The following is a 26,027-nucleotide window of genomic DNA, read 5'->3' as shown; positions in this document are numbered from 1 at the left end:
TATAGTTATACCTAAGCAAGGTTCATGGGTTAATCTTAAGTTTACAAACAAACAACCAAACAGAATGTCAGTGACAATTCTTTTAGCGCGTGCGAGATGTGACCGCAGCCAATGTATCAGACTAGTCCTTTTTCATTGGAACCACTCCTTTTAGAACATTAAGTGATTTAATTTGAAATAAATTGTTATCATGGTTATTATTTATGCGGTGATAAAAAATAATGGCACTGAAGTTTTAATGACGGAACTATTAATATGTTCAACTGGACCATGGAATCTCACCGTTGTCTGCATCCACAAAAGGACGTACAGCAATATGTTTATTGTCAAATTTGAATCATGTGGCCATTCACACATGTCAACATAGGCAGCACCGTCGCTGTGGTGGTTGATCAACGCGCCTGTCACGTGCGTCTTGAGGCGCCACGCACTGCTATCGATCTGAACAAAAAAGTAACAATGACTGCAAGCTCTCATTAAAAGATTTTTTTCAAACTATTCAATTTTACCTTTGTGCTCGTACTGAGATGGGGAATGTTGTGTTTGTTTTGGTCCATGCCGTCTAGTGTTACAGACAAGTACTTTTTGGGATTGTTTTTTGCCTTGAGGCCGTGTTTGTAGTACTTTCTACGTTCAGCCCTGTGGATTCAGTACGAACATAAATAGTTAGCCAGTGCCAGGTACCAGCCGCGTCTTAAGTGTGAAGAAATAATAGGAAATCTGTATTTGAAAGAAATTTATTTAGAATTCTGCAACATGGTTGGATTTTCACCCTCGATATCAATAACTTTAACTTTCAGACTCGTAAACTGTCTCCCCTCTTCGTGAAATTCATAGTCAAATTGTTCAGTAATCAGACTTGCCGCGAGAAGGAATATAGTCCAAAAAACGTTCCGGTTTTAATTTCTTGATTTAAATGTTGAACTCCGTTTGAATTCTGAGTCACTGTAAAATGGAACGTTATGAATTAAATGTTTACACTTACATTTGTTGTGTTAGGTGGATCTTTCTCATGAGCCCAAGCCGTTTCCTTGACTCCTGGTCCAGATTCGACCCTACCAGTTTATTTTTGATGTGAACACACACAGCACATTTACTGAAACGACTTTGCTGTAAAAATAAAGAAAAAGGAATAGGAGAATGTTATTTTTTTATGGTGTGAATAACAACTTCTTGTCCTTGGCTAAAGCCACCCTCCCCCTCACTGTTAACCTTTTTATAATTCCATACTTTGGATAACAACTGAAGTGACACGTGTCCAGTGTGAGTGAATTCAGGTTAAGCTAACCTTAGGAATGATGACGTTTGGAAATTTGGTTTTCCACAGGCTGTATAAAAACGTGGTTTTCGCCAGCAAAGGTTTCCCTGCCAACTGCTCTTTGTAAATTTAATACACTGCCATTTTGGTTAGGCATGAAGGCAGTGTCTTGGTTCCGCAATTGGGCATACTGTCCGCACTCAGAACGAAGCCTTCAAACCACTTGTAGGCAATATCAAAGGACAGACTTCCTCCCCTTCCATTCACATCCTCTCCGTCTTCTCTTAGTTTCCTTGCTCTCTCATAAAAGCTAAATTGAAGCAAAGTATTTGACATTCTTAGAAACGTTACACCCTTATTGCATTTCAAGCGCGTTAATTTTGATGCGGACATGATGACTTGATCTTGAATACCCGCAAAGATGCAGTGATAAATACAATGATATAACTGATTACGCGTCAACATAATGCAAACATGCTGGATTATTTTCCTGGAGTAAACTAGATCATCGATGATCGGTTTCCTTGCCAATAGTAAAACAGGCTAATGACAGTTATAAACTCTGTCACAACGGCATTCTCACACCTATTTGGACTGTTTGCAACCTTTATTTTTTAAGCGAAGCCTCGCTTTAGTTTCTAGGTCTTTCACTTTTCCGCTAGTTTGTTAAACAACACAAGGAAAATAGGCCTTCTAACAATCTTATGCTATTATGATAACAATCTTATGATATTAGTATTTATTTTGTGTCCCCAAATTACAGGCTACAAGGCATTGATACGTTAATAACGTTTCTATCTATCTACGTACCAAGAAAACGTAATGCCATAAATCATGCACCACGCATGAATACAACATGGCACACCATCAATCATGAATCTTTTCACAGACGGGCTTCTCCCTCGATGCGATGTCTCTATCGAATGACTGCTTGCTATAGCATTATCTAAAAATGCCTTGCAGTCATTAAGGTTCCTCCCCCAGTAGCTTGTCCTTTTTGACTTAATGCTGCTGAGGGCTATCTTTTTAATGCATTCTTCTCTGCAGCCTTTCTCAACATCAAGCACTATCTTGGCAGCATTGCATTTTTTATTTAGGCTTGTTTTGGTAGACTTTGAACCTAACAAAGGTTTCACCAAAAATTAATGCCTCTGAAGAAAACTGAATAAAAGAATCTAACACATGTCAGCTACTGAGAATAAGTACCTGCTACGCTTTCCTGCTGGTCAATGACTGCATGATCCTAAAGTTTAAAACAAAGAGATTTTGTAAGTGTACACTCGCACTCAATACTGTATGTTAAGCACTGGTCTTAATTCTTCGGGGCCATGCTATATCATTTTTCTCTTAACATGACCAAATGGATGAGTGAGTACGAGAAACACAATGCGCGCATATGTTTATTAATCGTACAATTGCCAGCACGCGTACAGTTATTAAGCGTACATCTCAACATGACCGAATAGATGAGCGAGTACGAGAAACATTGCACGCATATGTTTATTAATCGTACAATTGCCAGCACGCGTACGGTTATTAAGCGTACATCTCAACATGACCGAATAGATGAGCGAGTACGAGAAACACAATGCGCGCGTATGTTTATTAATCGTACAATTGCCAGCGCGCGTACGGTTATTAAGCGTACATCTCAACATGACCGAATAGATGAGCGAGTACGAGAAACACAATGCGCGCGTATGTTTATTAATCGTACAATTGCCAGCCCGCGTACGGTTATTAAGCGTACATCTCAACATGACCGAATAGATGAGCGAGTACGAGAAACACATTGCACGCATATGTTTATTAATCGTACAATTGCCAGCACGCGTACGGTTATTAAGCGTACATCTCAACATGACCGAATAGATGAGCGAGTACGAGAAACACATTGCACGCATATGTTTATTAATCGTACAATTGCCAGCACGCGTACGGTTATTAAGCGTACATCTCAACATGACCGAATAGATGAGCGAGTACGAGAAACACAATGCGCGCGTATGTTTATTAATCGTACAATTGCCAGCCCGCGTACGGTTATTAAGCGTACATCTCAACATGACCGAATAGATGAGCGAGTACGAGAAACACAATGCGCGCGTATGTTTATTAATCGTACAATTGCCAGTGCGCGTACGGTTATGAAGCGTACATCTTAACATGACCAAATTGATGAGCGAGTACGAGAAACACAATGCGCACGTATGTTTATTAATCGTACAATTGCCAGCGCGCGTACGGTTATTAAGCGTACATCTCAACATGACCGAATAGATGAGCGAGTACGAGAAACACAATGCGCGCGTATGTTTATTAATCGTACAGTTGCCAGTGCGTGTACGGTTATGAAGCGTACATCTTAACATGACCAAATTGATGAGCGAGTACGAGAAACACAATGCGCACGTATGTTTATTAATCGTACAATTGCCAGCCCGCGTACGGTTATTAAGTGTACATCTCAACATGACCGAATAGATGAGCGAGTACGAGAAACACAATGCGCGCGTATGTTTATTAATCGTACAATTGCCAGTGCGTGTACGGTTATGAAGCGTACATCTTAACATGACCAAATTGATGAGTGAGTACAAGAAACACAATGCGCGCGTATGTTTATTAATCGTACAATTGCCAGTGCGCGTACGGTTATTAAGCGTACATCTTAACATGACCAAATTGATGAGCGAGTACAAGAAACACAATGCGCGCGTATGTTTATTAATCGTACAATTGCCAGTGCGCGTACGGTTATTAAGCGTACATCTTAACATGACCAAATTGATGAGTGAGTACGAGAAACACAATGCACGTATGTTTATTTGATGAGTATGATGGCAATGATAGCAAGAAAGGAAATGAAATGTCATTTTGTCGTACCTTTTTTGGTACTGCATTCCAGAATTTGTCGTGGTGGTCCGCCTCCGTAAACTTGAATGAATCAGTTTCATCTTTGTCCTGTGATAGGAAATATGAAACTTAAAACCTGTTTTTTGTAATGGAAGGTAAAGAGAGTTTGTTCGAAGTTTTTCTTACCCAAGAAAGTTCTCTTTCAAGTATTCTAAGTGACTCTTCTGCCTGGCGTACACACTTGCAGTTTTCTGCACTAGGCCCCAGAGTACACTCGCAGCTGTTCTCCCACATCTGAACATCATCATCGTAATCCTTGTCATCCAACTTAAATAAAAGGATGTTTGTTATTAGTTTCTTTATCTGTTTTTTTTTTCTCGTTGAGACCGACAGTATTACCTCAGTTGTAAGAGCAGAATCCTTGATGTCGATTTCCATTTTTCCCGCTTGAAACTAAGCTTCGGCAAGGAAAAATACTCTGCGGAGAGTACCTGCACGGGTAGTGCGCGCGTTAATGGGCGGGAAGCCAAACCAGTTATAACCGGTATAACAGGTTCTGATGAAATTTTCACGTTTGGGAAATTTAATGCCCATGAACCATTTGAAACCAGTATAACAGGGTATAACCGGTTCTGATGGAATTTCGAATCCATGTTTGAGCTTTGCACTTTTTGTCGTCTAGCTTTGTGAAGCATGGAGAATCCGACAGGCATAGATGAGCGCTCGTGGTTCTTAGCACCAGACGACGAAGATTGTCTGTATCTCTGTTTCGTAGACGGTGAAAAATTATTACTTCGTGGGTATGAACACGACGAAGAAGAGAAAATGGATTGTGTCCAGGTAATGTTATTCAAATGAGTTATTATACTTAACTCAAGTTTACGCGTACTGAAAAAAGGGCTTTGTTCTTTAGTTTACCATAGAAGAAAACCTTATCATTTGGGTAAGGATAAAAAATGTCGCAAAAGAACACCCGTTTGCCAGCCACTTCCAAGAAGAAGACTTAAACAACAGCCGTGATTTTGTAGATAAGCTTGAGGAAGTGCTGAACGAAGAAAGTTTAGAATTTGTGGCACAAAGCGGGAAAGACCCTGAAGACCGCATGGCGAAGGAAAGCAAAAAAAGGAGGCGGCGCGCAGGGGAGTTTTCCGGCAGGCAGCTAGCCTTAAAAAAATTGGAAAAGGAGGGAGATGGTGCCGTCTTAAACACAGGGACATGGCCTCCCCCATTCTTGACTACTGTTAAAAGTTTGCGAGGAGTACTGTTAGAATTTGCAGAAGGCAAGGAGGACAGCTTCACCGAGGATAACGCTACAGCCATGCGCGTATACTTCTCCAAGAAACTCAATGTTTCAGGGAAGGTGAGAACATTTTTTTATTCGTCATAGAGCACTTTTAATAGTTGACGTTAGGAATAAATTTGATAAGACTATGGATATTCAGATTACCCCTGAACTAGAGCACTATCAGCTCTTTTATCAACACCTCAGGGTGGGAGGACGGAGCAGGAAAATAAGCTTAATATCACTTTGCTTAATTAGAAATAAACGCAATGTGTCTTGTAGATAATTGAGGGTGAATAGGGGCATTTGAATTCTTCGAACTGTCAAAATGTCCACCCACCAATGGCATGTCTTTTTTTATAAGTCCGACTCCGCACGCAATTACTTTTCTATCGCTAGGTAAAAAGTTAGGCATGAATTATGCTTCTCATAAAATAAAACGGGTTGGGCGCACCGAAATCGCTCCCAAAATTTGCTCCAACAAAAAGATTTGATGGCCCCTCACGAAAAATAGTGACTTCGTTCAGCAGTTAGGTTCATTTTCCCCAATTAGATCATCCCTCCGCTATGGTTCCCAGACGCGAAGTGACTTTGCCTGCAAGAGAAGTGACTTCGCCTGATCCACCGCATGGAGCAAAGTCAGGCGAAGTCACCCCTTGAAGGCGAAGTCACTCCTCGTGTGAGGCGATCTAACTTCCAATAGGAGCAACGAAAAAGACAGACATAAGCATATAATCGATATCAAAACAGGTGTTCTTTTCTTTATAAGCTTGTCATTACGTATTCGTTGGTGAAGAATTTTTTAGTCTTAAGCTAAGTGGCGGATGTCAACTGTTCCCAGGAGTGTTCTTTAGTTTTTTTAGACTTCTAAGGATATGTATGGTGGAATGTTGTGACGCGACTGTCGTCCCGTAGTTAGTGCTAAATGTAATGCCTGAAGAGAAATTAAAGAGAAAAAAGAAATTCTGTCTCGCTGCAGAGTCTCGCTGTGTAATTTTGTCCTCACCAAGCTTATGCAACTTCTATTTTTTTATGGAAAATATTGTTATTGTTGTTGTTTTTATTGATCCTTGCAGGTTGCTGGCGCCAAGGAGTAAGGTGGCTCTGAACCCCATGTACAGAATTTTTTTAAACTTTGCCAAAAGTTGCGTCTTATCATGCTTATCAAAAGTTGATAATATAAAAAAATTTCACCGTGCCGTTTTTGAATTATAAGCCCCTAAAGCAGTAATTAAGGGTGTTTTTAGGAGGTCATACTGTTGCTATGGTAACCTATTGTGTCACGAAAATGATAACAACGTGTTCACCAATGATTCAGCAGTTTTTTGATACCATGATTATTGCATCAAGTGATAAAGAGTGGTTATAACGACCCATCCAAATATAAGTGCTAGAAACTCTTTTGAGCCACCTTAAACGTAAATGCTCTGGATACCCGTGCACATAACTTACTGTGTCATCTGCTCATAAAACTCTTTGCTAGCTGAACCATGTGGTAGTAGAGGTACAAGTTCTGGAATCTTTTGTTGTACACAAACAGAAAATGCAATCTGCAGTTCCACTTTGTTTTTACCATGGAATAATCTTCTCAAGTCACCATTATAGTCTTCATACCAAAAGCAAGAGGAGGTCCACAGAGGACGAATGTTCTTTATGCAATCATGTAGATGAAGGAGACAGTGAACATTAAAAGTCTCGTACTGGCTTCCGTACAATGCTTCAATTCTTGGACAGAAGTGCTGTAATAAGTTCCGTGCTTTTTGTAAGCACTCAGGTGAAACTGAAATCTGATCTAATAGCCAGATTGCTTCCACAAGAAGAATAAAGTACTGAAAGTATTTATCAGATAAATTTTCCACCGACATGGTAAATAAACATCACAGGTTGCGTGATTCAAAATTTGGCCAGGAGGAAGTTTGGGTCTGGTCACCGACAAAAAAAAACGGGGTAGAACATAAACCGTGCTCGGTCCATGGCTGCGTGGTTAATTACCAGCAAGTTTATTTTAGACGCTCTCAGGGTGCTTGGAATAAAATTACGACGCACTTTACTAAGATTCTCATAATCATAGCCCTCACTAGAAATAATGGTTACACAATTTTCAACAGATGGGGAATTTTTGTTTCAGTTTGAGGTCCTTTTTACTTAGCCACTTATTTTTTACAGGCAAAAACCTAAGCAAAACAATTTTCCAGTATTTAAAGAACTTGTTTTCTTTGATTTGTGGATTCTGGTTTCTGGTTTCTGGTTTCTGGATTCTGGTTTTTGGTTCTGGATTTTTGATTTGTGACCGTAGTGTACGCAACCTGGCATACTGTTTCTCTCTGTGTGTTTGTTTTTGTGTGTGTAGTGGGGGGAAGGGGTTAAGCAAGAGACCATAGGTTAGCAGCAACTATAAAAGAGACCATGGGTCACTTGTCAAGGGAGGGGGTGGGCTGTAGTAGAGACCATGGGCACTTGCCAAGGGATGAGGGGGGGCTATAAAAGAAACCGTTGGTATCTGGATTAAGGTAGGGGGCTACAGAAAGAGACAGTAGCCTCAAGTTATTCAAGTGGGTCCTTTATAGGCATAATAGTTTTGACCGCTTCCCTAACTGTAACTAGCCGAGGCATCATACTCTTTAATTAGCATGAGAATAGACTGCACACAGGCTAGCACAAGAGGCTAATCTAAACTTTGAAGCAATAAACTTTTTTATAAGGAACTTTTTATAAGAACGTTGAAGCAGAGATTAACCAATATATACAATCCTACAAAATATTTTAAAATATTATTTAGACTTCAGTTCCAATTAGAATAAAAACTATTGATTTCATCTTCAGCTATTTGTCTGCATAAATTTGAAATTTCAACATTTCCTCTATGGCAAGTCCCCTGGCATTTGAACCAGTGAAACTTCCCATCAGCCGCTAGCTGATGGAGGGAATACAAATATTATAGTCATATATCCTCGAGCTCCCGTACACGTTCCCCTCCTCTGTCCTGTTTCTTATACCAGAATAATCAACATTGTTAAATGTTGACTCATAATTTTTGTTTTTATTTCACAACACAAGTAAAGGAGGAACATGCAAAAACTTGAACTATTTACAAATATTAAAAAAAACACTAAAACGATGAAAAATGAAGACAAATTGTGACATCATTATAGTATTTTTCAACAGTGACAGAAAACTTTGCAAAAAAAATATTTCTTCTCATGTAATAGTATTTACAAAGAAAATCACAGGTTATTTCACATTAACATAAAAAAGACCAATAAGTGATTTAATCAGCTGATTTAATACAATTTGGCAAAAAGAACATTACATTACTTCCTTACTTTTGGAAATAATATTTACAAAAAGTTTTCGTGAGATTTATTCAATAGATTCAATGAAAACATCAAAGAGAGATATGCAGACGTCTTGCACTACAAACCCAACAAACAGCTCTAAACTACAAAAAAGTAATGTTGTGAACAAATTTACAGAGCCAGTATGGAGCTGCCATACTGAGATACGTCATGTGAAAGCAGATGGAAGAAAAAAGTGTTTGTTGAGAGCTACTGCCTAGGTATAGTTTAATAACAGAACTCCTTGTAACATATTGAATTGGCAAATAAATAAATGAATAAATGAAAATAAATGAATAAAGAAGCTTCAAGATTACATCACCCCCAAGCTTCGTTAAATTTCTCGTTGTCCGTAATCTTTGCAGCTCGAACATCGCTTTTAAGTTCTTAAAGTTCTCTTCGACGTTTCACCCTTCTGTTTCTGAACCATGTGCCTACTTGTGCTCCACAAAATTCCCAGTGAATGCGTAATTTCGTCTCTGTCTGACAGGGAAGTAAATTTTTGGAGTGCAAACCGTGTTTGGATCTGAAGTATTTGTTGATTGGTAAAGCGTCTTTTCGGCTTCTGTGTTTTTCTGTCGTTTTCTGTGTTTTCTGCAGGAGACTTCTCGTGCGGCCAAAGCTAATGACAAATCTGTTATTCAACGTTTAAAAGACGCATCGTTGTTAAATAATCGCGGATCTTGAATTTAAAAAGTAGCAATGTATCAATACAGTATTTGTTTCATTGTGTGTCGGAAGTTCAGAATGCTTTGCAGGTTGAGCAGTGTTTACACTATGGTTTTGCAAATGAAATGCCCTGGGCGCATCAGCTTCAAAATTTTGGCAGTCTTGTACAATGTTTATACGTCCTTATGAATTGACTGTCTGGAGAAATAAGTTGTGCAGTTATCAATTTAGAATTATGCCACAAAAATCTAAAAAGGTTAAAATTGAAGTGCGTGCCAGATTTCACAGAATTTAAGCAAAGTTTAATCACTGTATTGGGCTTGAAGCAACTGTGCGCCTATATCTTGTTAAATTACGCAAGAAAACGTGCTATTGCAAAATAAAAGATTAAATTAGGTGTGATATATATAGTTAGGGGTTGGGATTTCACAATACTCGTGACTGTAGGGAAAGCACTAGTTACGCAAGACAAACTATTAAACTGTAGTAGAGTTGATGATAGTATGACATAAGGCGTTAAAATTTTAGAACACTGGAATTTAGAGCAATTGACTATACAGTTCTCTTTAAACAGAATGAACAGCGAACGTCGTGGTTAATAAATTTTTCATCGGTACCAATCTATTTGGTCACCATCTTGAATCCTTCGTATAATTATTCAAGTTTATTCAAGTTTATTGATGAGTGTCTTTGATTAGTCAATTTCCTTTTCTTGGATAAAAGTTCAGGGGTTCAGTTTCTGGACTTCATTCACTACTCAGCATCGAATTAAAGTCCTGATTTTTTTATCCAAGACGCTTCGTTCTCATGTTTTGGCATCTTTTAAGGAATTTGTGACTGACAAACAAAAAAGTCAAATTTTCAACTCGATGGCCTCCTGCGGGTCTAGTCTAAAAATTTTAGGCTTTCATGAATAATAGGGCTGATAGAATTTGCTAGAGAAACAATATGAAGCCTTTTATGTTAGCTTAAAATTAATACATTCCAATTCTTTGTACCTGTTTTCTAGTTGGAAAAGAAATAAACGAAAAATTGCATTTGCGTGAGGCCAGGCAACAACAGACTGCAGAGGGAGACCTGTACCATCCAGGAAAACCGATCCCTCTTGTGGATGTCATTGACAGTGCTTCTCTCAAGTCGACAACCACGAAAGACAAAGGATACTGGAGGCGTTCAACGGCATGGGGGACACCAGCAACCAGAATCTTTACCTCCAGGGCTTAATCATTGGAAAGGACCCGAAACGTCTTGGCACAGGTGGATGCCTCAACATGAATAAGCCAGGAAAATACAGGAAGCATGTGTTCACGTAGGAGTATTTTGTACAAACCTCGGACCTCAAGAGAATACCGGTATGTGACTTAGTCAACCTTAAAAACTTGCTTCCCTTGTTTTGTTAGTCACTACATTGTTTCTTTTTATAAGGACGTCTAGTTTTGAAGCTCAGTAGTATTTCGGTCAGTTTTACTGTTAGACTACAGTTTCACATTCACTTTGTCTTTATTGATACGACCCATTTTAAAAAATAAGAAATGAGAAAGATAAAGATGTTCTTAATTGACTCTTAGTCTTGCTACGAGTTTTTAGTACGTTCTTAAAATTGAGCTTAATCTCAGCCTCAACCCCGGCTTTTGTCTTTGTCTACTTGTTAACAGCGGAGCTCCGGCAGCCCAAAGGGCCGCCAAGTGGAGCCCCATACTCAAATAGGAAACAAAAGGAAACCCATGAGTTGATTTTCTCATGGTTATCATGGCTAGCGGTATTGCTGGTGGGCACGTACACACAACGGCGATGACAACGGCGACGACGGAGTCACGCAACATGGCAACTACATTCCAAATAATAGGTTGACAGAGACATGCAGCCTTGGTTTACCATGTACTTCTTTGATATTGGACATCTATGTTATGATCACTTGACACCTGTCAAAACAAGGTATCCGCTGACCAGTAACGTGACCATATTGCAGGCTCAAGGTTACAGCTCATCGAGGTTGCATGTTTTTTGAAGTTGACTGCTGACCAAGTGCTGGTTTTTGATTGGATCACAGGCACATCTCAGGTTAACTTGTTGAAAACAGGGCAGGATTGTTTGGAAGCCGGTTAATGCTAACCCAGGATTAAAAGTTAACCAAATTGTAACTTTTTCTTCTATACAAATGTTTTTTGCTGGTTTGTTTTGTGTATATAGTGATATTAAAACTCAGAACAGAAAGCCAAACAATATACAGAAAACCTCAACACAGTTACAAAACTCAAATTAATTCCTACCTTTTCCTGAGTTAGCTTAATTTGGCTCTGAACAACCCAGCCCAGGAGCTATGCTTTTAGGCTGGCCTAAATCTATATATTAAGACTGTGACAGTAAAGCCAAGTTTCACGAAAAGAACACTCAAAGTTAAAAATCCTTGAGAGAACTATGTATCTTTCTTCATACATTGATTCTCACTTCGCTTCATGTTACGATTTCGAACGAAAAAAATAAACGTCTAAAATCCGGACTTTCGGCCACATATTCTATTTTACTTTCCATTGATACGCGCAAGACACCACCGAAAAGTTTCTTTGTTATTCTTGTAAGACTCGCTAAAATGCTGCTTTAGAAGACGTTTTGTTTACTAAGAGAATCAATGTTGGCTTTCTAACGTTTTGATTATGTGGGACACCATGGCCCCCCGAGAGGCTGTACAAAATCAGCCTGCACCAGGTCCCTTTGGGTTTAAAGCTTCAAGAAGCTTAGTACCCCAGAGGGCGTTCTGCCATTTTAAACGTAGAAGAGAAGAAGGAGGAGGAGGAATATCTTCCTTTGGCTCATCCATATCGTAAATTGAATTGTCTTGGGAACAGTGTGAACTACATACAGGATGTAGTCACGAATACATATGGGAGTGTATTTCATGTAAGCGTGCGCATTGGCGAAGCCCCATAACCGGGTAGCTCAACTGTGTTTTGCTTTGCTTAATTCAGTTGTTGGTTTTCTTGGCTGGGCGATTTCGAACTAAAAATAATCAGCAATAAAAGGAAAAAAGCCGTCCAAGACGGGTTGTCAAGTGTAGGGAAAATGTCTAAGCCAGCGTTGAACCAGCGGATCTGACTAGCATTGTCTCAACAACCCAACGTCTTACAGATTGAGCTATGAATGTTAATGTATAAGAATTTGTCTGCGTGGCATGCATGTGTGTTTTTACACCATTCAGCGAAGTGATCGCAAAATCGATGATCTTTTCAAACAGAGCTTGATGACGAACCAGAGCAACAATCTGCAGAAGATTGTTTCAATCAATTAAACAAAAATCCGTCCATGACAGGTTGTCAAGTAAAGGAAAAATGTTGTGTCAAACCAGTCTCTCGACAGAACGTTAGTTTATTTGAACATGACCAAAGGGCATTAATTTTGTAAACGTAATATATACTTTTATCGGCTTGAAAACCTAGCGGTCGCTGATTTTATTTCATTGAATTTGCTTCTTGAAGATGCTACATGCTAAAATGCTCAAACTTCACTTTAAAAAAAGACCTTGAAAACTTTAGCGACAACGGCATAGATCATTGGGTGAATCTTTCGATATACACAGTACTTTATTAATCAAAGGTGTATTTCAATGTGAACTTAACGGTTTATTTTAACACTAGCAGCATCAATAGTACGGCCTATTTTAATGTTTTGGTTTCAAAAAGGAGAGAGATTAACAAGAAAAAAGGGGCTGATGTTGTGTCGAGCCGGTCTGACGACAAAATATTAACGTTCACGATGCGCGGCGCAGGGCTTTTATTGCTTGTGCTAAGGGGACAACATGACTGCCTTCCATTAATTTTATAAGAGCAATGCTTGTATAGGCTCGAACAAATGGGTCGCTCATATTCGTTTTTTGAAAACGCTGCATGTTCAAACGCTCAAACTTCACTTTAAAGAGAGACCTTGGAAAGCTTATCGACCACGGCCTCGATAAATGGGCGAATCTTCCAATGCACTCGGAATGTTATTAAGCAGCATTAAGTGATTTAGGGCCTCTTTATATGAGCCTGGTAACCAGGCTGGCTCGACTGTGTACTGTGCTTTGCTTGTTTCAGTTGCTGATTTTCTTGGTTGGGTGAATCAGACTTCGATTTCAAACTAAAAATAATCAGCAATAAAAGGAAAGAAAAGAAAAGCGGATCAATTTTTGTTTCTGGGCAACCCACCATGATAAAATATGATCGAGTACGAAAAACAATTCGTGCACAATACAATTACATCCACCACGATGATTTTTACATCGAGGTCGATTACTTTTAATCGAGGTGGATTACTTTTAATCGACTTGTTATGGAGGTGGATTACTTTTATCGAGGTGGAGTTCTTTTTATCGAGTTGGATTCCTTTTCATCGAGGTGGATTGTTATGGAGTTCGATAAAAATCATCTTGTTCAATACGTTTGATTTTCGATAGTAAAAAGAGACTGGTACAGATAACGTGACATCTCACCCGAGGTAGACTGGTGAAGAAACTATTTCTCGTTGTTTGTGAGCCCCTCGTAGAAAGAAAATGGGATCCAGAAATTGTACAGCCGAAATAAGTATTTCCGTTGGACTTTGCCGTGTATGTAACATGGGCCTCATTCGTTTGAGCTCGAACTTGAAGTAAGTTTCGTTGGGAAAATTTACCAGTAAGGGTCTGGCAGCAAGTATAGATAAAATGTAAATTAATATGTGTAAATACTTATTCGGCTCAGCTTTAAAAGTAACGGTCATGTATATTCTCCTCTTTAAATAATGTATATATTTAAAATTCTTAAAAGTATGTTGTAGTTAAGAATTAAATTGTTCAAATGTAAAGAGAATAAGACTAGGTAAGGAACTGCCTCTTTTGATACTTTGCAGACAACATATTCGGGTTTTTATTCTTGTGCAAAGGCAGAGTCTGTGCTGGTGTGTAATTAAATTTCAAGCTTACTATAAGGTTTTTGCAAGTTCAAGTAAGCTTAAGCTTTTTTTGGGAAAATCTTCATAATAGTATGTTATATGCAGGTTGCAACTCTCTGTAAAATGAGGCATAAAACAATAATAATTTGTCAGGTATTGTCCTGGGTCCAAAAGAAGACTTGCAGTGAGGCATGGCATTGTCATCTTCCCATCCACCTACCCTCCCTGCCACTCCAGAGTAGCTAGCGACAAGTGTACAGAAAAAGTCACACAATAACAAGTACATGCAACGGTTCATATCTGCTGAGAACGTTTATTGCCAACATATACTTATCAGTAAAAATATTAAGTTAGAAATTTAAAAAAAGGCTACTAACAACAAAGTCTCTTACCTAGAGATAATCAGAGATAGAAATCACTCATCCGGAAAAAATATTTCTCATAATTGATAAAGTTATAATGAAATAAATTACTTGCAGCTTTTCTGACGTTAACTAGCTATGTTCAGTTGCAACAAATATCAGTTAATTACATTCCTATTTCAAAACATGGTTAAACTAGATAATGAAAACTACATATGTTCTATATTCATCAGGTTAATTGAAATAACTCCATGAATTACAACTCATTGCAATTTAAAAAAAGTGAATTTAAATCAGTTACCTGCATCTTTTATTACTTTAACTATAACTTGCACATTGTGTTCAGGTGCAACAAATGTTAACAAATAATATACAATGAAGACAAATTATTAAAATGAAGTAATTAATTATTAAATTGAAGTCTATGACAGTTTTCATTTGAGTGTAAAAAAAAAACCAAACTAAACACCCTGGCGGATCATAAAGGAGGCAGACAATGTAGTAATTCCAAACCAATACATGTACATGTAACTAAAAGGAAAAGGTGAAGAAATTAGGATTATGAGCAACTACTATCAACCTTTGCTTTTGTTTCTACATTTACAGCACATAAGACTTGATCAAAGAAAGAAACAAACATAAAATTAACTTACTTAAACGTATCTCTAACTATACACAACTAGATTTTCATTGCTGAAGTACACAAACCATGCACTTAGTACTTAGTACTACTTATTACTTTTTTTTACTCCTAAACTAATCATTCAAGAACACTGGACATGCCCTTCCACATGTACACTTGCTTTTTCACAATATAAATTACTGGCAGCTTTTATAATTTTACAATTCCAACGTTCAATTGCAATATATGTCTCCAAGCTACTTTCCTTTATCTTAACAGTGATATACTTAATAATAAACCACCTAGATAACTATGTAATTGTTTATAATTAATCACTCGAGAAATATAACTCATTGCAATTAAAAAAAAGGTGAAATTAAATTAATTACCCACAGCTTTTGTAACATTAGGTATAATTTTTTTTTTAATCAGCTTTTAAATGCTTTGCCTTTTTTCTTTCTGCAGTTGTTCTGTCCTTTTTTCGTTTCCTTTTTCTGCTCTTCTCTTCCTTATATTCCTCTTTCTCTAGGACTTTTTCGTTTTCTCCTTCAGTTTCTTCCATTTCTTCTTCTATTCCTTTTTCTGTTTCTCCTTCCTTTTTTGCTTCTTCCGTTTGTTCTTCCTCCTTTTCTATTTCTTGTTCGTCTGTTTCTTTTTCTTTTTCTTTGTCCTTGTCTCCATTTTCTCTTTCTCTTTCCTGTGCTTTCTCCTCGATTCCTTTTTGAGGCTCATCTGTTATAAAAATGTACAATTTTTTGTTAGTCCATTCAATTCTTCTCTTTTTGTTATTTTCTATTTTTAGCCTTCCAATGTTATTAATGTAATGTCATTATTTGCCGATTATGATCAGATAAACATGATTTATGATTAGCTTGGGAATTTTTAAGTCAGCCTTTGTTAGTTCACCGACTGTATTCTGAGGTATGCTATCATTTTTCTTAGCTCAACTCTAGCCTTCAGTATAGATTAACCTTGGATTTAATAGGTTCTATTTACAGTTTTGTATATGTTGTAGTTAAAAATTAAATTCAGGTAAAAATTAAATTCCTTTGTCTCTTAACCACACTTATTCATTGAGTATGGATAATTAGGGTTAGAAGACAAAGAATTCTGTATCGTAAAAAGAATCCTTTGAGTCCCAGCAGCAGTTAGTCAGGTCAGGAAGAAGTCGAATGGGTGAAAGTGACGTGAAGGTAAGTTTTCACGAACGATTGCACCCATTTGACTTCCTCCTGACTTGGCCATCTGCTCCTGGGTCTCTGAGAATGCATAAAGAGTTGATTTTTACTTACCCAGTAGTGTAGCAGATAGTGTTACATCTTGTAATTCACCTTGAGGGAAATTTCCTCTGAAGGAGACCTGCAAGTCAAGGTAAGGAAGGGAAGTGTGCTGTTCAAAGGAGTCACGGATAACTTGTTTCAATGATGGAATACAATATGTTGTAACCATCACTGAAACAAAGTTAGCCATTTTTTTCCATTTGAGCAGCCCACCTCCCTTAAGATGCCTACAGTTGCCTATTGACACTGTAACCACTGAAATCACTATTAACCACTGTCAGTGTTGGGGTAGCCTTTTTCTGTCATTGTCACTGTTAGTGTTAATCGTTCCGTTATTGTTACTTTTTCTGTTGTTGTTGATGCTTGTGTTGATGCAGTTAACGTTGATGTTTTAAGTGTTAATAATATTGTTACTGTTAGTGTTAGTGTTTCTTTAAGTGTTAGTGTTAGTGTTTCTGTAAGTGTTAGTGTTAATGTAATTGTTATTGTTAATAATAGTGTCAGTGTTAGTGTTTCTGTTAGTATTTCTGTAAGTGTTAGTGTTAGTGTTAGTGCTAATTGCTAGTGTTAGGGTGTTAGTGTTAGTGCTAATTGGTAGTGTTAGGGTATTAGTGTTGGTGTTAGTGGGTGTTCTGGTCAAGTTGGTCTGTCTCAAGTGTCAATGCTCTAGAAGAGCCTTGTCCCAAGGGATCCGGTCAAATTAGTCTGTCCCAAGTGTCGATGCTCTGGAGGAGCCTCGTCCCAAGGGAACCAGTCAAATTGGTCTGTCCCAAGTGTCGATGCTCTGGAGGAGCCTCGTCCCAAGGGAACCAGTCAAGTTGGTCTGTCCCAAGTGTCGATGCTCTGGAGGAGCCTTGTCCCAAGGGAACCAGTCAAGTTGGTCTGTCCCAAGTGTCGATGCTCTAAAAGAGCCTCGTCCCAAGGGAACCAGTCAAATTGGTGTGTCCCAAGTGTCGATGCTCTAAAAGAGCCTCGTCCCAAGGGAACCAGTCAAATTGGTGTGTCCCAAGTGTCGATGCTCTAAAAGAGCCTCGTCCCAAGGGAACCAGTCAAATTGGTGTGTCCCAAGTGTCGATGCTCTAAAAGAGCCTCGTCCCAAGGGAACCAGTCAAATTGGTGTGTCCCAAGTGTCGATGCTCTAAAAGAGCCTCGTCCCAAGGGAACCAGTCAAATTGGTCTGTCCCAAGTGTCAATGCTCTAAAAGAGCCTCGTCCCAAGGGAACCAGTCAAGTTGGTCTGTCTCAAGTGGCGATGCTCTAAAAGAGCCTCGTCCCAAGGGAACCAGTCAGGTTGGTCTGTCCCAAGTGTCGATACTCCAAAAGAGCCTCGTCCCAAGGGAACCAGTCAGGTTGGTCTGTCCCAAGTGTCGATGCTCCAAAAGAGCCTCGTCCCAAGGGAACCAGTCAGGTTGGTCTGTCCCAAGTGAAAAGCCCCGTCTCTGGATAGTTGGTAGTGTCAGTCTTCCCCCAAGTATCAGGGCTCTAGAAGGGCCTCGTCTCTGGAGAGTTGGTAGTGTCAGTCTTCCCCCAAGTATCAGGGCTCTAGAAGGGCCTCGTCCCTGGAGAGTTGGTAGTGTCAGTTTTCCCCCAAGTATCGGGGCTCTTGAAGAGACCTCGTCCCAAGGAAACCATTCAAGTTGGTCTGTCCCAAGTGTCAATGCTCTAGAAGAGCCTCGTCCCAAGGGAACCAGTCAAGTTGGTCTGTCCCAAGTGTCGATGCTCTGGAGGAGCCTCGTCCCAAGGGAACCAGTCAAGTTGGTCTGTCCCAAGTGTCGATGCTCTGGAGGAGCCTCGTCCCAAGGGAACCAGTCAAGTTGGTGTGTCCCAAGTGTCGATGCTCTAAAAGAGCCTCGTCCCAAGGGAACCAGTCAAATTGGTCTGTCCCAAGTGTCGATGCTCTAAAAGAGCCTCGTCCCAAGGGAACCAGTCAAGTTGGTCTTTCTCAAGTGGCGATGCTCTAAAAGAGCCTCGTCCCAAGGGAACCAGTCAGGTTGGTCTGTCCCAAGTGAAAAGCCCCGTCTCTGGATAGTTGGTAGTGTCAGTCTTCCCCCAAGTATCAGGGCTCTAGAAGGGCCTCGTCCCTGGAGAGTTGGTAGTGTCAGTCTTCCCCCAAGTATCAGGGCTCTAGAAGGGCCTCGTCCCTGGAGAGTTGGTAGTGTCAGTTTTCCCCAACTATCGGGGCTCTTGAAGAGACCTCGTCCCAAGGAAACCATTCAAGTTGGTCTGTCCCAAGTGTCAATGCTCTAGAAGAGCCTCGTCCCAAGGGAACCAGTCAAGTTGGTCTGTCCCAAGTGTCAATGCTCTAGAAGAGCCTCGTCCCAAGGGAACCAGTCAAGTTGGTCTGTCCCAAGTGTCGATGCTCTGGAGGAGCCTCGTCCCAAGGGAACCAGTCAAGTTGGTCTGTCCCAAGTGTCGATGCTCTAAAAGAGCCTCGTCCCAAGGGAACCAGTCAAATTGGTCTGTCCCAAGTGTCAATGCTCTAAAAGGGCTCGTCCCAAGGGAACCAGTCAAGTTGGTCTGTCCCAAGTGGCGATGCTCTAAAAGAGCCTCGTCCCAAGGGAACCAGTCAGGTTGGTCTGTCCCAAGTGTCGATACTCCAAAAGAGCCTCATCCCAAGGGAACCAGTCAGGTTGGTCTGTCCCAAGTGTCGATACTCCAAAAGAGCCTCGTCCCAAGGGAACCAGTCAGGTTGGTCTGTCCCAAGTGTCGATGCTCCAAAAGAGCCTCGTCCCAAGGGAACCAGTCAGGTTGGTCTGTCCCAAGTGAAAAGCCCCGTCTCTGGATAGTTGGTAGTGTCAGTCTTCCCCCAAGTATCAGAGCTCTAGAAGGGCCTCGTCCCTGGAGAGTTGGTAGTGTCAGTCTTCCCCCAAGTATTGGGGCTCTAGAAGGGCCTCGTCCCTGTAGAGTTAGTAGTGTCAGTCTTCCCCAAGTATCTTAGCTCTAGAAAAGTCCCGTCGGTGGAGAATTAGTAGTTTCGGTCTTCCCTCAAATATCAGGGCTCTAGAAGGGCCGTGTCCCTGGAGAGTTAGTAGTGTCAGTCTACCCCAAGTATCGGGCTATAGAAAAGTCCTGTCCCTGGAGAGTTAGTAGTGTCAGTCTTCCTTGAGTTTCATGGCTGGGAAGGGTTTTGTGGCACTTAGGACAAGAAATTAATCCCAATTTTTACATTGTAGCATGCTTAACTCGTAGCCTCACTAAAAAAGATTTTTGGATGTATGTCCTTATTCATGTTATGTTAATGTCGTTTTAGTTTTACCTGGTGTCATAATCACAGTTATTACTCATTTATGAAATTTTCCCTACCTCACAATTTAAAAGTGTCTTGACTTCTGCCTCTTCTGGAAAATGTTGAGAAATACGAGATAAGTACAGAGTATGGAACCTTTGTAATGATATCTCAGGTTATGTTCTATCAAGATTATTCTGGAATTCTTAAGAGTAGGTGCACTCAAATATGCACATGTCAGATTCTATATTCAAATTTTATTATTAATGCATTCGTATGTTTGAAACTTGCCAGGGGTGCTCATTGAAATATCCCCTATTTAACTTTTTTGTCACATAATCCGATTCAAACACTAAAAGTAACACCACAACAATTTGCTATTAATTAATTAAATAATTAGTACAAAATCATATAATTATTTGACAGTCATTTCTCAATCTCATCTCACGAATGTATGATCATGTTACAGTTCCTGATGAGATCAGTTATGTATCAGCTTTTTAATTGTCAAATGGAATATTGGATTAAGACCCAGATAACTTGAAACCCTGCTAACTCGAACTGATTTTCACTTCCGTTCAGATTTCAAGTTATCAGGGTTGCACTGTATTTTTATTTTGATACTTGCATTCTTTCCTAAATTTATAGGTGACTATCATACTTCACACTTGGGTTGCACAATGAGTGCAAGATGGCTGATAAATTACAGTACAGAACCTCACATTGGTATGTCAGTGTTCAATCACCATTTCTTAAGTTCTCTGTTGGATAACATGTAACTTAGATTTTTGACATAATGTTAGAGAATCTACTTACTCTTCCATAAACATCGAGGACCTCATGTCCCTCTATGGGGTCCAAGTGCAACACCACTTTGTTTCGCCATTGCAGGGTAAAGTGGAGTGGCATGCATCCCATACCCCCTGCCCAGTCATATACTTCCTGTTATTCACATAGACAAAAGTAAAATCTTCTCAAAACCTGTCAGGTACAGGCCAAATATTAAGACAAAAGAACAAATAAGAGAGGAAAAGGTCTAGGGAGGAGATAGTTAAATGTTGTTGGTATGTGGTAATTATGCTTGCAGGGTTATGCCTCGCTCAAGTTTAGATATGCTTAGTTAAGTATTGTATAAGCATACTAGGTAAAATTAAATATAATAACAAGTATGAAATGAGTGAGTGAGTATGAGTGCCAGCTCCTAATCACATGTTTTACAGACCACCAATGGCTTCCTTTGGTTACACATAATTTTAATGTAGAGTATTGTATAAACCTGAAACAGAGCTGTTTCCTTGAACTTCCGCCTTGCTTTTATTTCACCAAAGCGAAGGGCAATAACAATGCCTTCTTTGGGCTCTGGAGCCACACGTTTTCTTCTTTCCTCTCTTATCTAGACAGACGAAAACAATTAAAATAATGTTTTTCACTAATTATTTCCCTTATTAATCGTTGCCAGCCTATTAAGTTACACATGTAATTTCCATATGTACATTATTGTGAGTTAAATAAGATACACTCTTCAATAGACAGTATCTGTTGTTTGAAAACTTACAATCACTTCTGTTTGAGACAGTTTTTGCAGCTCTTTGTCATCTTTCTCTGTTTTGTTCTCCTGCTGCACTTCATGCTCATGCTCCTGTGTTTGACCAACAGACATTATTTGTTTGTAATAAATACTAAAGAGACAAATTTAAAGCCCAATGATAAATGATAAAGATGAAATTTTCATTATGCCATGGGCAAGGGATTAAGAGAAAATCTGAGTCCCCAATGGGAATAGATGCCATGAACTCTCAGATACCTCTGAGCTAGGAGACACTTGTGGAGAGCTGGGCAAGTTTACTGGGTTGGTATGTGGCATGCGTCCTGTATACATTGCTGATCATAGCAGTATCTGGGAGGCCATGGGTTTGATTCCCTTCAGGGACATAATGAACATTTCATGTTTATCATTAGAATTGTTGTATTTATTGCCATGTCACTGGAGTAGAATTGAGTTTTTAAATCTGCAGCACTCTGCATCTTTCCTTTTGTCGTGCTTTAAAGGTGTTTTAAAGTCCACTAAGTAAAACATTTTTTCTTCAATAACTGGTAGCATTTGTTGTTTGAATACTAACTTTGTCTGATGACTGATCAGTTCCCTCACATGCTGCAAGCTGGCGCTCTTGCTCGCGTCTCTCCTCACGCCATCTTGCAAGTTTTGCTCTAAGTATAGAAATTTACACCAAATTTGCCTTAATCATGCATGAAATGAGTGCTCAATGATTAGACTGTTATTTATGATTGGTTGTTAAATATGGTGTCTGTGATATGTAAGTTACACTACATAATAATTCAAGAAAGCAATGAAATTACCTCTCTAATGCAAGCGATTCAATCATAAAGGTTGCTCGCTCACATATGCTCATTGTTGAATGGGACAGCCAATCATAGTCGTCCATATCTGATGCTGCAATTGATTTACAAATAAACAACATGAAAGGTTTATATATTTTTAACTATTACTCCTTGCAAGCCTACTTTGGAAAATGTCTGTTGGAAGATAGAAGATTTCTGATTTTTTCTAAAATTCATTCATACTCTCTGAAAAAAAAAACGTTTTAAATCTAAGACGTAACCTCAAAATAGTAAAATTATTAACAGGGCTTTTCAGGACCAATGTTAACAAACACAGTTAAAAGAAACAGTCCTTTTTTATAAAGGCTGTATACTGGCAGGGAAAAGCTCAATTCAAAAAAAATGTTTTAATAATCTTACAGCATTTTATCTTTTAAAGATATGTTCTTTTAATAAAGATATGTTACTCATACACTTTCAAACCCATTAAAGGCTCTGAACAAAAGCAGTCTTAACTCCAAACTGTTAGCCAGCTTACATTGTAGTAGCCCATTTCAATATGTAAAATACCACATAGGCACCAAACAAAACCTTTTGAAAAGCTTTTCGCCGGGGAACAAATAAATCACAAATGGGTTGGGGGTACACAATATGTAAGTTATACTTTAAAAATGCAGATCAATACAAAACAATTTTGGAAAATTATTTATCAAGTAACAAAATGAGGGTGGTTAAGTTTTCAGAGCAAACCATACTGATTTCAATGTCAAAAATTGTGTCACCTTCAATCCGCTCAATGAAGGTGAGATTTCTTCCGGCTGATGGAGTTAAAAATATCAACTGGTCCACATCATTACTTCTGTTCCCATACAATTTGAGTGCTGTTTAATTAAAAAGGACAAGGAAGTGTTAGGATAAGCAGAAAAGCAGTTTCATTAACAGAACTTGCTATCACACTTTTGAGATGTCATACAAATACAATTTGGCTTACTGTTAAAAGGGTTTCAGGAAATTCCTTGTTAACTATGTTTATGTTTAACCAACCTTCTTGGCCATCTTTGGATGTTGTTTCCGCAATCCAGAAGAGCCAACCTTCCTGGCATTGCCCAAGTACCCTCTGAAAAACCCTTGACAAAATGATAACATCTGAGTTAGTTTTAAAAAGTGTGCATATACAGTAAAATTTAAAATTTATTATTATATAAGTTGGTCGTTCCGTCGGTTGATCGGTCGATCCTTCTTTCCTTCCTTGGGTCGTAAACTTTTGTTTGTATTTCCGCTGACGAAGAGAAAAATGTGGTCGAATGAAATGTGTTTAATAACATGATGCATGCAATGCATGAATGTCGAGCAAAATAATAAATTATTATAAATGGAAAGCACTTATTAACTTCTTGGGGGAAAAAGAAAGAAATATCACATCAGAGGGAAAAGAAAAAGAAAAAAAAATTTGTGCGTTTGCACGCCCGAGTCCTGAGGTTTAAATACATGTAAGGAACAAATGTAAAAAAAAAAATTTTTTTGCAACAAAGCCAAAACATTTTCATCTTTCTGCATATACTCATGCATGTACTTCATCGTGCAAAATAGTCATAGCCTAAAGGCCTTTGATTTCTTTGTGCAATTATTTACTGATCGTAAATTCAGTGCTGAGCATGGCCAAAGAAAATTTTTTGTTCAGGAAATTTTTCATGAATTTATATTGATGCACACCTTTACATAATATTGATTATTGCTCCAGAATTCACACCTTCATGCAGTAACAAAAAGGAAAGACAGTTTAATGTTGTCTTATGTTTTATTAGTACTCAGAAAAAAGTCCAGATAATGGACTTCAGACTTGTAACGGATACCTTGTAGATTTTATTTTTTCAGAATTTTTCTTTACTCCTTCCTCCAAAAAAAATCTGTTTTTTTTCCATGGGAAATGGTGGACAAATCATAATGTTGATTTCTTTTGAAATTACATTAAGCTGTATTATTTTGCAATCAAATATCTGGTTGAATTAACAACAAACAGTACAATAATACTATACAATGTACATCCAAACCTCAACGTTGCCTCATTCAATTTCCCATGCAAAGTTGTATTGGGGCGCAGTAATAGTGCCACTACAGGTTTTTTATCCTCACGAGCCTGCCAGCATAGCTACATGTATTTGTAAATCCAGAACAAGAACAAGTTTAACTATGCAATAATCACAATTTTAAATTGGGGGCTCACGGTTTCAACATTAAAACCCCCACATAAATCGCCCACTTTCTAGCACAGGATTTTAGTCATTTCCCGCACGTATTTCTTGTAGGTGTTTTGTTGTTCACACCCTAATTGGAACGTTATTTGTACTACAAAGCTCTAGTATAAAATAAGTTCCATTTATGTATCTTGTAGTTTTATCCTGATGAAGTCTCAGTAGCATACGAAGCCGGTCGATTAATAAACTCAGTTATACAAGGCAAGTTGCTGTGTGCTGCTCTTAAGTTTTTTTATTTAAAAAAGAAAGCAAATAGATTAATTAAAGATTGACTGACCGACTGACAGATTGACTATAACAGCAACAATATACATGTATCTTTATTGCTTCTAATTCTCCAAAGGGAGACGTTGGTCTGATTGAATGAATGAATGAATGAAAGAATGAGTGAGCGAGCGAGCAAGCGGGCAGGTGGGCGGTCAGGTGGGGGGAGGGGGTGAGTGATTGAGTGAGTGAATAAATGGAAGACGGATGAATTTTCCACCATCATTGCCCGAATGTCATTTTTGAACTTGAACTTTATTACGATAATCCAAGTTCAGGTTAATCCTGATAGCCCAATAAAAAGTGTTTGTCAAAATGTGCTCTCATTTACCTCTTCAAAACTGTGGTTTAAAAAAGATGGTAACCGTTCCTGAACATTGACACAGGATGCCTGAACAGCGGATTCGCATCTAAACACTTCATTCACGCGACACTCTCTACTGGAGACCCCTAAAAACAAACATTACATTTTGCATTATTTGAAAATGTGATAGAAAACCATTATGGAAAAAATGTTTGTTGTGGTTATGTTATGTACCTCCTAAGCCATGTGGAGACATGTCCATTGTAAATGCCCCAACTGTAAAAAAAAGGCAGTGCAAAAAAAATGTGCCATACAAAACTTTTTATTAGCATAAAGTATTAAATTACACACATCATCATCATCATTATTACCAGCAATATGTTATTATTATTATTATTATTAATGTACAATTTTTTGGCTTGAGAACAGCTAGGCAAAACTTGTTACAAAAATGAAGTATGTATACAGAACATGACTTAAAGGCCCAAGAAACTATGACATCACAGAGAACCCAATGAAACATGTTCAAACTGCAGAAAAATTAATTGGTCTCAACTGACTGCAGCAAATATTTAAGATAAAAACACTGTACTTACCATTTATACCAACTCCGTGGAAAGGCTTGCCACTTATCCCTGGGTGTAAAGGAGAGATTATTGCAACTATGAAGACCGTACTGTGCCACTGTTCAGTTATTGCAAAAAGTAAAAAGGTAACTGTAATTGAAATACTGTAGCTGTCCTTCTAAAATGGGATATTGATCCCTTCTTGTGGCAATGTGTGACCTTGGATACTGGTTCTTTTTTCTTGACAGCTTTGGACATTTCATGTCTACAATTGTCAGTTAAATTAGCCATACACAGTGTTCAGCAGATTTCATTTGAACTTTGAATTTGTGCTGATTAGCTCTTTATTAGCTCTTTCATAAGCTCTCTATACATTTGAAACGAAATCAATAAAGATGAAGAATAAAACTGTATAAAATTACTTTTAAAATCTTTAGATTTTACCTGAAGTAGTACGGGTAGATGATGTTTGCCTTGCACGTCTGATGAATGATTTTCGTGTTGGCA

The 26,027-nt window shown here is 38.7% G+C and overlaps 3 protein-coding genes across 3 annotated transcripts in view; 1 reads left to right on the top strand and 2 right to left on the bottom strand.

The window, feature by feature from the left end:
* Nucleotides 1–453: 453 nt before the first annotated feature.
* LOC149095583 (uncharacterized) lies at nt 454–6,935 on the bottom strand. The gene is made up of 6 exons (XM_089281907.1): nt 4,301–6,935; nt 4,145–4,222; nt 2,465–2,501; nt 2,069–2,378; nt 1,289–1,568; nt 454–1,110 (listed from the first exon to the last, which is right to left on the bottom strand). Exons 1-5 carry the CDS (start codon nt 4,550–4,552, stop codon nt 1,388–1,390), a joined length of 858 nt encoding a protein of 285 aa, XP_089138033.1. The 5' UTR covers nt 4,553–6,935; the 3' UTR covers nt 454–1,110; nt 1,289–1,387.
* A 3,449-nt stretch (nt 6,936–10,384) lies between these two features.
* Nucleotides 10,385–26,027, top strand: part of LOC149095575 (uncharacterized) — a 55,634-nt gene continuing 39,991 nt past the window's right edge. Inside the window, exon 1 of the mRNA XM_089281872.1 lies at nt 10,385–10,752. The gene's annotated coding sequence lies outside the window, so the exon portion shown is untranslated. The remainder of the gene's footprint in view (nt 10,753–26,027) is intronic.
* Nucleotides 14,596–26,008, bottom strand: LOC149095582 (uncharacterized). Its single transcript, XM_089281858.1, has 15 exons — nt 25,965–26,008; nt 25,551–25,589; nt 25,189–25,230; nt 24,982–25,100; nt 24,183–24,280; nt 23,176–23,258; nt 22,914–23,012; nt 22,150–22,243; nt 21,912–21,999; nt 21,347–21,430; nt 21,068–21,184; nt 20,604–20,733; nt 19,869–19,900; nt 16,579–16,645; nt 14,596–16,018 (listed from the first exon to the last, which is right to left on the bottom strand). The coding sequence occupies exons 3-15, from the start codon at nt 25,214–25,216 to the stop codon at nt 15,711–15,713; spliced, it is 1,347 nt and encodes a 448-aa protein (XP_089137984.1). The 5' UTR covers nt 25,217–25,230; nt 25,551–25,589; nt 25,965–26,008; the 3' UTR covers nt 14,596–15,710.

The sequence above is a fragment of the Orbicella faveolata genome, unplaced genomic scaffold, assembly GCF_042242905.1.
Source record: "Orbicella faveolata isolate gen_17 unplaced genomic scaffold, um_ofav_v1 contig_50, whole genome shotgun sequence".
Classification (NCBI taxonomy): domain Eukaryota; kingdom Metazoa; phylum Cnidaria; class Anthozoa; order Scleractinia; family Merulinidae; genus Orbicella; species Orbicella faveolata.
The sequence above is the reverse complement of the archived record's forward strand: the minus strand, read 5'-3'. Positions and strand labels throughout refer to the sequence as shown.